This window comes from Triticum aestivum, chromosome 4A (assembly GCF_018294505.1).
Source record: "Triticum aestivum cultivar Chinese Spring chromosome 4A, IWGSC CS RefSeq v2.1, whole genome shotgun sequence".
In the NCBI taxonomy this organism is placed as follows: domain Eukaryota; kingdom Viridiplantae; phylum Streptophyta; class Magnoliopsida; order Poales; family Poaceae; genus Triticum; species Triticum aestivum.
In genome coordinates, this window is record NC_057803.1 from 534,273,910 (window position 1) to 534,287,367 (window position 13,458).

The window sequence follows — 13,458 nt, forward strand, 5'->3', positions numbered from 1 at the left end:
AATCTAGGAAAGTTTCGGCTCAACTGGACCACAGGTTTTGGAGATAATGACAGTCTAATATGTTGGCTGATGTGGCCGGTTTTATTGCCACATGTGCACTTACGAGCGGGACCCATTTGTCAGTAATTATGTCAATGCATCCAAATACTAGATTAGACCTATCTGCAATGTATTACACCAATATGCGGTGTTTTCCGCAACAAACCCGTATAGTAGGTGTTTTGCGCAACACCAGCCCCAATAAGTGGTGGTTTGTGCAATCCAGAGAGAGTCCAGGAGGATGTTTTGATCCTCAAGTTATTGCGCACTGGGCGCTGGCTTAGCGTGGCGAGGAGATGAGATGAGATGAGATGGGATGATCAGCTGCTGCTGCTGCCTGCTGCATGTCGTGGGCAAGTGCAGAGAACGTGTGTTGCAGGCGTTGCAGGAGACTAGGAGAGGGTGGTGCTACGTGCTGGTTGCCTGCCTGGCTCCTCGGCTGTTGGATGCTCGGAGCAATCGGCCTTCTGAATAAAACTGTCCTACCCCCGCAAAAAACAAGAAATAATGAAACTGCCCTAAATGTACTATTTGAATGCAGCATGTGTGTGAGTATGTGCGTTTGTAAAGGTGAGTGTACGTGCGTATGTATGAGCGTCCGCGTCTGCACTGTATTAAAAAATGAAAAGAAGAAGAAAACATGTAATAACCTTAGTAAAGGAAAAAATGATCAAAGGGCAATGGATGATTTGGGCCTTCTGATGGGCCAAGTCAGCTTGGCCCATTGCATTGTAAACATGGTCAATGTGCACCATGGACCAAACTCACCGTAAGATATTATTTGCATGGGCCATTGGTGGTAGAAGCAAGACACCTTACATACAAGTGTGTTAGAGGGCCCATGCATGAACTTTAGTAGCACCTCTATTAATCATGAAAAACTTTAATAAAATTAGGAAGCACTGATACTGCATGCATTTTCTTTTTCTTTGCATGAAAACTTCCAATGTATTCATCTTCAATCACGACTGCATGCATTTACCCTGTCCCATCTAACTTTTTGGATCAAACTTTAATCCAAAAATGGAGAAACTAAAAATACGCGCATTTGATCTCAATAGTAGCAAATTTGAATTTGTTGTCAATGGTATTTTAGAAAATACCATTCAAAGAAGTATTTTTGAGTTCTTTTTTGGTATGTCAAATATTGGATTCAATATGCATTTGCAACTTCGGTCTATATGATACATACATGTTGTCTTTATATTCTTGTGATATACAAAAGTTTTTTAAATTACTATTGACATAGAAATTTTGCTATATGTGAAGAACATAGCCTAGAGTCTGTAAGATTTTGGTATAATTCCAGCACTTCAGATTCGGCAATAATATATTTGTAATCTATGCATACAATGTACTAATCGATAACGGGTTCACTATATATATGCAAGGACTTAACCAATCAAGTTTCAAAAAGAGTCAATCTGGTTTTTAACGATGATGAAAACCATTTCAGAAATTACTCAAGTAGCAGTGGTCCGATACTCCCATCAGAAATCAGAACGGTCATGTTTCTTCTGCCCTTGATAATTTACACGTACGGCACATTCGTACTCTCAAACTTTTCCCGGTAAAATTCACACAGCACATGCTGCTGCATCGCGCGCACGCAGCTGATCATCAGCAACCGACGGCGGCGGACGGGCAATAAACGGCCAGCTCACAGGCTGGGCACCCTCTCGGCGGCGCCGGAGATGACGGTGAGCAGGTTGTTGCCGAAGGGGTCGCTGAGGTGCGCGCACAGGTTCTCGAAGGGGCCCTCGCCGGTGACGTAGGCCTGGATGAAGAAGCCCAGCATGGAGAACATGGCCAGCCGCCCGTTCTTGATCTCCTTCACCTTGAGCAGCGCCGCCTGGTCGGGGTCGGTGGCGAGGCCGAGCGGGTCGAATGGGCCACCGGGGTGGAGCTTGTCGTCAAATTCCTGCCGGAGAAGTTGACCAAACCGTTGGTCACTACAAGGACGCCTGGCTGCGGCAACGCATATCTATGTTTCAGGATACTGACCAGCCCGTTGGTGATCCTGTAGTACTCGGCGCCTCCGACGAGGACGACCTCGGCGACGACGGCGAGGATGAGGTTGATGGGGATGCTGTTGCCGAAGTAGTTGAGGGTGTTCCCGTCAAGGAGCAGGGCGCCGGTCTGCAGGATGTATGTTGTTTATGGCACCGTGAGCTCAAACTTCCAAAGTTCTGAATCTGAAGCCGTGAGAAATGACGATCTGCATTCAGCAATTACCTTGAACCAAACTGCCTCGGGACCGCAGTTTGCGCCGAACTTGTTGAGCGCCTCGGGGATGATGAATCCGGCGGCGCCGAGCATGGCCCACCTGGCATGGATGAGCTCAAAGGCCTGGTACCTGCAGCATTGAGGTGTAGAGCAGGATCGCTTAGTCGAGAGAATATGTTCTGAAATTTGACAGAACACTTCACAGATTAGTCTATACTTGCAAAATGCAGATTACTACTGTCTGTACTTACTTGGCGAAGTCCTCTGGCTTCTTGCCCAGGCCAAAAGGATCATAGCCGTAGCTGCAACTCCAAAGGGAAAGCAAGCAATTAGTTCAGATGGATATCACTTATGCTTACATACATGAGCATTTCAGTTATGTGAGAACTTGTGATGTACTCCATGCTGCTAAAGGAAACAGTATTGTGCTTTGCTCTTGCAGAGCTATGACAAAGCATGACTGATGTGTATGGTGTGTAGAGTAAATGGAGTTGAGGCCTATGACTTACTCTCCGGGAACCTCTCCGTTGAGGTACTCCGGCACCTCCGACCGGTCAAGGAGACCGTTGGGCAAGTAGATCCTCCTGTCAGGACCTGAAACAAAATAGAAGACAGATTTAGACACACACGAATATTCAGAACTGAACAAGTTATCTGATAAGAGTGAAATCTCAGCTGAGAGCCCGTCAGATTTCTTTGTACTCACCGTACCACTTGGCGAGCTCGTCGTCGATGCCCACGCTCGAGGTGGCCACGGGGGCGGGCTTCGGCTTCGGGGCGGGCTTCTTCTTGAAGCGATCAAAGAGGGAGACGATCTTCTGTGCGCCAGCAGTTGGTGCCGCTGTGGCGTACCTGGAGGAGCCGGCGAAGTTGAGCCGGGTGCCGAGCATCTTCGTCGGAGCGAGCGCCGCCATTGCCTCGAGCCCAAAGTTGAGGGAGAAGGGGCGTGCTCAGCTCAGCAAGAAGGGAGGATGTGATGGGTGGTTGTGGAGGGAAATGTGGGGTAGTTTAAATGGTTGGAAATGAGGATTGGAGGATGTTGTGGGCCCATCAAGGATAGGCCAAGGGGGCTGTGATTGGCTCAGTATTCAGGAGGGCTATCTGTTGCTTGGGCCTGATTGGGCGGTATGTGCTGACTTGGCAGATGAGGGTGCTGATGTGGCACCATTAGGGCCGCTTGCTATCTCGTTTATCAGGAGCCATGAGATACCAATTGGTCCAAACATAACAGATAGGGACAGATATCCAATGAGAGATGGAGAGAACCAAGACAAGAGTTCCAGACCACACACACCCCCGAGAGTTCCATCACAATTTGACAGCACCAAATCAGGCTCAAGTTTTAGCAGATGAGATGAGCAAAACCAGTAACAGAACATAAGCCGACATGTACAACGATCATAAAAATCTTCATCGGTTTGAATTTTCTTTCTTAACTACCACAATGTTCAACATTTCCAGAATTTCAAACAATCCCTATAGCATAATGTCAGAACCCTACTTGAATACAAACCTACTTACAAATGTTCAAAATGGGATATTAATGTGACACGGTAGTCTCTATCCAACTAATCACCATCTAAGATAGCAAATAGCAGCAGCCATCTGGTGGTGCAGCTCAGTGCCATTTTTCAATCTGTTTTGAAGTTGCGGTGGCAAGCTTTTTGGTGTTTACAACCAACTCGTCAAACAAACCGGCAATGGTGTCCCTGGAATAGAGAAGAGGAGGAAAGGGTGAGCAACCATGGAACAATACACATTCTTTTGCATGCAAATTGAAGTTATCTTCCGGGTGTGGCAAATGCCATAAGGTAGCAACTTGACGAATTTCAACCATGAGAAACAAAGATTAAGTTATGCGAGGGTGATATAATACTTAGTTTCCTTCTCATCCCAAACAGAGAACTTGCACAGATCTTCAAGATTTCAAAGTAAACATCAAATCAAATTATGTTCTATTTTAGACTACAATTTTCAGAAATGTTGGCATATTAGTGCAGTAAAACACATGTGCATTAACTGAGAGAGGAATGAGTAGTGTTGGGGCCTCAACTTGATTTTTAACCATGACAAAACAAAACTGATTAAGTTATGTCTAATACGAGAAAAAATGCAGTTTTTGTTCATATAAAACAGAATCTCAAACAATTAGTGCTGAAATAGCTCAAATTCTGAAATTAATACTAACAAATCTGTTTTCTGTAACATCCTACCAGGTCTATTTATTCAAAACCCTCATGCTGTCAGAAATAGAGTAATAGCACAGTTTGATATTGTAGTTTATGTCAGAAGTCACGAATGAGATGCTATTTTTGTTTGTTTTTGTGGGCATAGTTACATTATGCGTACACGAGATACTTGGATGTCACTTCAAATATCCCACTGTTGCACCTGTTACCATCCTGATAGAGAATGAGATTGTGAAGAATCTGCACTGGTCCTCTAAAAGCTCGTGGGTTCAGGCTTCAGGGATTAGGTTGTGTGATTAGATTCCTCCAGGCAATTTGCACCGTTTCGGCCTTTCGGGATCGTTTTCAGCAAGACACGACACAATCATTAAGTTAGCATTAGTTCCCATAGAAATGCCATTTTACAATGTTTAGTGAGGAACACAAAAAAATTGGTGTGGTTTTCCATGGTTTGCACTTATCGCTAAATATTTCCACTTCATTTTAGGCGTTCAAGTAATCAAGTGTTGCATGCCTATAATATGTGTATAGTTTATGAGTCTGGACGAAACAAGTAGTGCTAATAGGGGTGTTCAAAAATGGTCTCAGTTCAACCAGTCATTAGTGAACCATCGCATATAAATTTTCGAAATGGCACCACTGCTGACATCACATGGAAAGAAGGAAAATGAACTATGGCTTCACAGCCGGTTTTGGACGTGTTGGGATCAATCCATACTTGAACACTCTTAGGTGCTAATATGTTACGGTAAAATAATATAACTATAAGGTCATATTGTAATGCCAAATGTGGGCCAGGATGGAGCTTAAGTTAAAATAGATTTGGCTCTGGCATGGAATTGACCACTCTGTTCATTTTCTTCCTTTTGTCTTTCACACTGCAATACTGAGTAAAGCTCTTGTTCTGGGGTATTCCAGTCAAACTGCCAATCACCCCAGTTTGGATAACTATTATGTGGGAATGCTTGAAGATATCTTTTCATTTCAAAGCATAAGCAAAGCTTGTTTAAGGTTCTTTCTCCAATCTCATTTGGTAAGCTACGTATTTTAAGTTCAAACAACATCAATAAAAAAAAGATACACAAGTCAATTTTCTGTTGTTCTTTTAGCAACTACTGGGAGTGTTTGTTTCAAGCCAGTTGGTATAATTCCACTTTACCCTCCAGATTGCTCTTCTTCCAAATTCACTTACATGACCAACTGTAACTAGAGTAAAAACTTCAAAGATAATAGATATTACAAGGTTAGGCAACAAGGCATAGCACGTATAGGAATGTCTGTTGCACAAATCCCTCTAAATATTTCATGCCCATACAGTACTTACTTAGGCAGATTTGGAGTTTCCTGGAATATTTTACCAACGTTTGAATGTCTTTTCTTTTCATCACGAGCAATTCCTTTGCCCAAGCCATAACCAAAACCAAATCCTATACCGCAGCCAGCTCCAACTCCGAAGCCTAAAGTGAGTCCAGGAAATCCATAACCTAATCCTGCACCTACATTATTCATGAAAAAGATAAAATTATACAGAGTTCATTAAAAAAATGAGACAAACAATAGGGGAGGGAGGAGATTCCAATGAATCAATGAACTGTATATAAAAGATGGATTAGCTTTGGAAAAAAAAGAGCTCAACATTTTTACGCATTAAAAAACTTGTCGGTATGCCATCTTAAGCTTATTTCAATGCAAGAAAATAAATATGCAAGCATTCTTCTACCTTATATTTCTGATAGCAAACGACAAGGGAGCAAAAGAATAGATCTCACCATGTGATATACCATTCAATGATCACACTTTTAACAACTACAAAACTTTCAGAATTTATAAATTTCATACAAGAAATATACCCAATTGAGTATGGCATATCTATAGTTGCAACTATAGTTTGGAGAGAAGAAACATTGTCTCAATTTGTATAGGGGCACACTATACAATTACTGAAGTGTTATTCAGTAATAGCTAACCACTTGAATAGATCAATATTCTTGCTTGCATCGTCATGTTTACTTCTTTACACACTACATCGACAATTATCTAAAGCAACAAAGTAAGAAAAGTTAAAAGTTTTGATTGCTCAAAATTTTAAAATGGGCCCCAAGTGTTTAATAATACACTTTGAACAGCACTTATAATACATTCCTTAACATTTACAGAAAATAAAACTACAATAATTTTCATACCATCGATCTTGCCTTAATGATATTTTAGCTATGTATGCATTGGTGTCTCTTGTGATGATGTGAATGTCTTGGATGACACATCTTAAATTCTCAGAGTTCAAGTGGCCAACACGCTATTCAGTCTACACTGTATTTGTCAGAAAGTTTAATGATACAGGCAAGTGGACTATCTGGGCGCAGTAATTAGGATAAACCTTGGCTAAACCGTCGGAAGCCAAATTGTCATACATCCAAGTCCAATGTTGTTACACCACTTGCCAAGCCATAAGTATCTAAAATTACTGCCGACGCATTAAACAAAATTATCCCAATCTGTGAAAACATCCCCATTAAGAAATTTGTGTCATATATGCCTATATACATGTATGCCTCCCTAATGAGGCTGCTCTAACCAGATGAGTCCGAGAGCAAACCCTAGCCCTGCTCTATTAAACCCCATCATGACTAACTTCAAAACAAGTCACAATCTGAACAAGAACTACTAGCAATTATCAATATTTTGAACCGTGGAGGACAGGAGCATCTGAACCTGGCAATAACCATCCAATCAACCAACGAGACAGAAACCAGGGCACGGAAGCGATATGGCGCTCAAGTAGCACAATCCGCCGAATCAATCAGCCCGCCAAGAGCGCAGGGTAACGCGGAAACAAGGAGCTGGAAAGAAAGGAGTACAAAGGTTGAACTGTACAGGAAGGGGGAGGAGGAGGAGGAGGAGGAGGGTTTTACCGCCGAAGAAGCCGACTCCGGCGCCGGCGCCGCAGCCTATGCCGAGCCCGAAGGCGGGGCCGATCTTGCCGAGCTCCCTTGAGGTGACCTCCGGCAGCCTCCAGAGGAGCCCCTTCTCACCCCCGTTTCTCTTCGCCGCCCCCATCGCCTTCCCCTCTCTGCTCTCCTCTCTCTCCCTGACCCGGTCGTATAAGATTTTTTCCCCTCCCTGTCGCGTTTATTCGTGTTGAACTGAAAGGGGTCAGGACCCGGGGTCTGATCCCAGATGACCCGTTGGGGACTCTGGTAGTCTTGTGTGACTTTTTTTTTGAAACACTTTCAATCGATTTTCCTTTTATCAAAAGAGAGGGTTTCCTCCGATTTCATTAGCGAAACCATCAAAAGGATATCATATATCACAAATCCAGGCCATAATCTATTTAATCTACCAGAAGCTAGACAAGTTCAAAGGTTTAGACGACATAACAGAACACAATCCACACACTACGGGGCGCAACCCGCGGATTGAAAGCAATAAACAAAGTCTAGACGAAAGCAGCATATGCATAGACATAAATCGTTGAAGAAGTCAAGATACACAGGTAGCTCACATCCATCGTCGCCACGATAGACGAAGGAAAGATAACCCAACGCTTTTTTTAGTTTTCCAGCCTTTGCACCCCTGGTCTTCAGTCCTGCGACGCACGATAGATTTCATTTGTCACCCGCTCGATTATTTTTGCTCCTAGCATCAGTAGCTTTTGCTTTGGGTTCTTTATCTGCAAAATAGATCAGTAAACTATCCAGTTGCACATTAGCCTCAAAAGAATCATGGGATCGTGAATTTGTTTTGTTCTAAAGACAATAGCATTCCTACACTTCCAAATGGACCAGAACATAGCAGAAATTCCAACTAAGATTAGTTTTTTTTTCAAATTTCTGAAAGGTTTTTGGCCATACATTCAACAATCATCCAACCCACTGGGAGCTGATCCCAAATGACAAGAGCACTTCACCAAGCTCCATATAAGCCTGGTAGCAGAACAATTAAAGAACAGGTGATCTATACTTTCATCTTGTCCAGAGTAAACACACTCTTTTTTGCTTTCCACCCCTTTTTGATTAAACTGTCTTTTACGAACAATCAACCAGAAAAACATTTAATCTTGGCTCGATTTTTTATTTTCCACAAAAACTTGTGTGGGAAACCTGCATCAGATTTGACTAGGAAAAGATATAGATTTCACAGGGAATTTTCTATCATTGGTAAACATCCACAAGGGTTTGTCTTTGCCTCCATACATTCTAACCTCGTCACATCTAGTTTTCAGACTAGCCCACAGCTCAGCCTTATCTCCAAGTAAACTTCTTCTAAAAGTAAAATTATCCCACCCCCTTTCAATAGCCTCTACAACAGAGATATCTTGCTCAAAGCTAATGTTGTATAAACTGGGGTAGGCCTCCTTTAGAGGTTTGGAACCTACCCACCAATCTTCCCAAAACCTAGTGTTCCTCCCATCACCCATCAGCTTCTTAACATGTTGATAATAAAGATTTTTAACCTGCACGAGGCTGCCCCAAAACCGAGAATCTCCTGGTTTTTTCCTAATGCTAGAAATGCATTTGCCATTCACATATTTGTTAAGTAATATATCGATCCAGATTCCTTCATCAGTTTCAAGTTACCAAAACCATTTAGCTAGCAAAGCTTTATTCATAAGCTCTAGATTTAAGATCCCCAATCCCCCACCCCCTAGGTTTTTTGGGAGGCATCAGGTTTTCCTGTTGACTAAATGATACTTCTTCTTGTCCTCATTTTCCTGCCAGACCAGTCTAGCTCTGAAGAAATCAGTTTTTTTTCTAGTTCCAGCAGGTAAGGGATAAAAAGACATCATATATATGGGTATGTTAAATAGGCAGGACCGGACAAGATCAATCTACCTGCTATATTTAATAATCTCCCTTGTCAATAGGCACATCTTTTTTCAATTTTCTTAGTAATAGTCTTCCAAAACTTATTCCCTAGCCTCACATCAGAAACAGGTAAACCTAGGTATTTCAATGGCATTTTCCCAAGCTCACAAGTGAAAATTTCCCGATATTTTTCTGCTTTATTAATAGCCTCACCAAACAAAATATCTCACTCTTGCGAAAATTAATAGTCAATCCTGATATCTACACTCAGAATGAATTTTAAATTTCTAGCACTTTCTTCATCATCTTGTATAAGAAATATGGTATCATCTGGATACTGAAGCATGTTCACACCATTATTACGAAACTCGGACATTACCCCTTTAACAAAACCATTTTGTTTGGCTTTATCTAGTATAATGGCCAAGACATCAGCAACTAAATCAAATAGCAGGGGAGACATGGCATCCCCTTGTCTCAACTCTTTATGACTCATATCATTTACCTTGGCTCCTACATGTCCCACAATCATAGTGTGCATCACCAAGTCACACCATTGGTCAGGAAAATTCTTTAATTTCAACATTTTGTAAACAAATGGCCATTTTACCTTATCACAAGCCTTCTCAAAGTCCACCTTGAATAAGAGTGCACTTTGTTTTTTTATGATGGGTAGTATTTAGGGCCTCATGTGGCATCATCACCCCTCCATAATATATCTCCATTTAATAAAGGCAGTCATGTGGCACAACTAAGGCAGTTTGTGTAGGGGAAATATTTGGCTTGATCACACTGCTCAATCTGTTCATCGAAACTTCAGTAATGATTTTAAAGCTAACATTGAGCAGATAGATTGGACTAAAATTTTGAATTGTCTAGCATCTTGCACCTTAGGCACCAAAGTGATTATTCCATAATGGGATTTCTATTTTTGTGCACCTCCTTCCTTAGTTGTGCTCAGTTTTGCCCATAGCATCTAACTTTCCTCACCTTTGCCTTCCACCACTTGGCCCATTCTCACAAAAGCCCAAACGGAGCCTTGTCGTCAGGTCAATGCAATTGACCGCTACATCCTCATCAGTTACTGACGTGTGGGGCCTCAGTTCTTTGGACATGTGGGCGGCGAATGGCATGTGGACTGTGGCCATGACCGCTTATGACGAGTGGGACCTGGGCACGGTGAGCTATCACTTTTCTTTTGCCTAAAATAGCCCGACCCTGAGCGAGCAGCCGCATCCCCACCCAGCCGTCACCGCCGTTCCCGTTGCAGTCCCACCGCCGCCATGCCCTAGCAGCCCTGCTGCCCACTCCGACCGTTCGCCTGAGCTCTGATGGCGAAGCGACATGGTGATACATCGCATCCCACAGGAACCATTTGATATAGTGGGCAACAGGTACGTTTCTAATCGAAACCCTAGCAATTATGATTAGTCGATTGAATGGGCGATTTATTTGTTGTTCGTTGAGCTGCTCCGGTTTGCAAACAATATCGACATTTATTTAGGATTGGATTTGTGATAGTGGCAGCTAGTTTGAAAAAAAGAAAACCTTAGAAATTAGGATCGATGACGTTGATTTGTGAAATGTTGCCCAACTAGCCACGGGTAGGCTAGAAGAATAAGTTTATGTGTTTGTGTGCAGGTGGTTAAGCCCTAATGTATTTCTTCCTATAAATTTCTTGCTTCCAATCTTAATGAAAACGACAAGCAATCTTTGTCACCTCACCATGAAAAGAAATCCCTTTGTTGATTTCTAACCTCACTGACATCACAACATTCATGAAAAAACTTCTTTTCGCGGGAGCATGCAAGAATATCCACTTGCATATGAAATGTGATAACTCTCGTATCTTCTTTCTCTAGCCAGCATTTGTCATATAGGCTATAAGGAAATTGAATTGCATATAACTGTGAGCATACATTGAAAGGGGGCGCATAACAAAACATCAGATTAACTGAAGCAATTTCTTTCACCAGATTATTTTTTAAATACAAGCTAGATTGGAGTTATTGTCATTCAAAATTAATCTAATTAACCAGTGCAACCACCTGGCCCCCCATAGTAGAACATGTTGCCTTGGACCTGAAGCTGAAATACACCAGTCCGATAGCATTGTTTGTTGCTCTCAAAAGCATGAAGACTACCCATAGGAGGATCATAGCCTTTACCATTCCTATCAATATACTGAACATTGCGAAAAGATGCTGCTGAATTGCTTCTTGGCCAATTCCCGTTGCCCATTGGTGGACTAATCTCCCGGAGTAGGAAAAAGTACTTCCTACCCATTCTATATCGTCGGCATGGTCTTGCATGCCATTGAGAAGACTTTTTGGCCAATACCCTACTGGGCTAAGATTATTGATATCATGTCCAAAGTGTAACCACCAATCTCCATCTTCTTTACTCTACAATATCAATGTAAAAAGATAGTTACATGACCTGTCAGCCACAACAAAACATACTCAAATATAATGGCAAAAAATGCATACTCCCTTCATTTTGAAAACATAAAAGATGTTTAATTTTTTGAAAAGTTCAACTTTTCAATTGACCAAGTTTACAGGTAAAGACATCAATATCTACAATACCAAAAGTATCATTAGGTTCGTCGTGAAATAATTTGTAAAAAAATATCCATCATACAATATATTTTTCATATTTTATCAATTTGGTGTTATAGATGTTGGTATTTTTCTATTGAATTGTTACTCACAGAAATAGTCGAGTTTTGAAAAAAATGTATTTCAAGATGGACATAGTATTATTCTGGCTTCATTTGGAAGTCGATTTTTGGATACTTTGATGCTAAATAATAATATAAGCATGTGCAAACTATTACGTAATCTAAAAAAAGGATTATGTCTGTATGACTGGTAGAGTTACCGTGTTTTGAAAATCATACCTTAAATATCTTCAATGTAATATTCATGTGTCCACGAGATGGCTCCAGGAGTAATAGTAGCCAAGTTTACAGGTACAAAGCCGTCACAATCCAAGTTAGAACATCCATTCTTCCTATCAGCCTTCCGTTCAAATTAAAAACACATTTCAAGAACATATCAGTTAAATGCAGTCTTTGTATTATGAAATGAAATTTGTAAATTGATCACACCATACCGTCCAGTATACGAAGAAAATGTGTTTTGCTATCACCATATAGATCTGGATCAATCTGTAAAAGGAAACAGGTTAACTTCTTTATAAATGGGTGAACAACGTTAATCCAGACCATGAATATTTGCCGTGAGGTCTTGAGTTTGCCGCTAGGATTGGCCAAGGGACATAAAACTTTGAGTACAACGTCTATAACTAACAAACACAATATTATGCAGCAGCAGCTTGAGTTCAGAATTATATATGTGTCTGGCCGACTCACAGAATTGTTCCTCTAGCTGCGCAAAAGGATTAGTAATTTTTGATCAATTAGTTAGACCCCTCCTTTCCATGCACACGCAATACCAGCGGGTAGGTGATAGTCAAAGGCATGCATGGCAGTGGGAGAGGACTTGAAGCACGCGTGCTATTATTTTTGGCTCTCGATTTTAAAACTTTATATCTTTATGACAAAAAGTTTAAATTAAGTTATGTTTTCACATTTGTGTTTTTGGGGATGAGAACTTTCAAATAAGATTCATTTTGAATACGTTTTGTCAAAATTTGAAAATAAACATTAAGTTTCAACTCTTGAAACTTAGTATGAGAATCTCGAATTTTGTATCTATCACTGACAGAAAAATGTCTTATAATTTTATCTATAAAACTTGGTAAAAATGAGCGAGAAGATCGCAAGTTTGAGTTGAAAACTCAAAAGTTTCAACGATTGAAACTTAAAACTCACTATGCTCTTAGAGCATCTCTAGCAGACCCACAAAAAGCCCCGACCCGCAAAATAATCGCCAAAGTGCGGGTCGGCACGGAAAATCCCGCCCGAACAGATCCCGCAAACGTGGCCGGCCCGTAAAATTTTTTGAGGGGCGCGACAAAATCTTGACCCCGTGAATACACGGGTCCTCCTCTCCCCCCCCGGCCCGTTGGTGCCCTGCATATAGCGGGAGCGGTTGATGGGGAGGACATTTCAGCCCGCACTTTTCCCCACCTACCACCTCCCCTTTCCCTCTCGCCCCGCCGCCCACGATTCCGGCAAAAGTAGCCGACGGGATCACGCCGAAAGGCCGCCACACGCACGAGGTTGCCCGCCC

The 13,458-nt window shown here is 41.8% G+C and overlaps 2 protein-coding genes and 1 pseudogene across 2 annotated transcripts; all 3 read right to left on the bottom strand.

The window, feature by feature from the left end:
- Positions 1-1,529: 1,529 nt before the first annotated feature.
- LOC123086754 (chlorophyll a-b binding protein CP26, chloroplastic) lies at positions 1,530-3,277 on the bottom strand. The gene is made up of 6 exons (XM_044508544.1): positions 2,972-3,277; positions 2,775-2,859; positions 2,517-2,567; positions 2,275-2,395; positions 2,044-2,178; positions 1,530-1,960 (listed from the first exon to the last, which is right to left on the bottom strand). Exons 1-6 carry the CDS (start codon positions 3,177-3,179, stop codon positions 1,700-1,702), a joined length of 861 nt encoding a protein of 286 aa, XP_044364479.1. The 5' UTR covers positions 3,180-3,277; the 3' UTR covers positions 1,530-1,699.
- A 389-nt stretch (positions 3,278-3,666) lies between these two features.
- LOC123086755 (protein TRIGALACTOSYLDIACYLGLYCEROL 5, chloroplastic) lies at positions 3,667-7,632 on the bottom strand. Its single transcript, XM_044508545.1, has 3 exons — positions 7,367-7,632; positions 5,779-5,950; positions 3,667-3,974 (listed from the first exon to the last, which is right to left on the bottom strand). Exons 1-3 carry the CDS (start codon positions 7,509-7,511, stop codon positions 3,884-3,886), a joined length of 408 nt encoding a protein of 135 aa, XP_044364480.1. The 5' UTR covers positions 7,512-7,632; the 3' UTR covers positions 3,667-3,883.
- A 3,658-nt stretch (positions 7,633-11,290) lies between these two features.
- The window catches only part of LOC123083884 (uncharacterized), a 10,547-nt pseudogene continuing 8,379 nt past the window's right edge, over positions 11,291-13,458 (bottom strand).

What these genes read in the sequence shown, in the direction of transcription:
- LOC123086755 (XM_044508545.1), bottom strand. Translation starts at nt 7,511, where the DNA reads ATGGGGGCGGCGAAGAGAAACGGGGGTGAGAAGGGGCTCCTCTGGAGG. An exon ending in CGGAGTCGGCTTCTTCGGCG is followed by an intron (nt 5,951 to 7,366) that starts GTAAAACCCTCC and finishes TGAATAATGTAG; the next exon opens with GTGCAGGATTAGGTTATGGA. An exon ending in GAAACTCCAAATCTGCCTAA is followed by an intron (nt 3,975 to 5,778) that starts GTAAGTACTGTA and finishes TCTCTATTCCAG; the next exon opens with GGACACCATTGCCGGTTTGT.
- LOC123086754 (XM_044508544.1), bottom strand. Translation starts at nt 3,179, where the DNA reads ATGGCGGCGCTCGCTCCGACGAAGATGCTCGGCACCCGGCTCAACTTC. An exon ending in AACGGAGAGGTTCCCGGAGA is followed by an intron (nt 2,568 to 2,774) that starts GTAAGTCATAGG and finishes TTGGAGTTGCAG; the next exon opens with CTACGGCTATGATCCTTTTG. An exon ending in AAGCCAGAGGACTTCGCCAA is followed by an intron (nt 2,396 to 2,516) that starts GTAAGTACAGAC and finishes TCAATGCTGCAG; the next exon opens with GTACCAGGCCTTTGAGCTCA.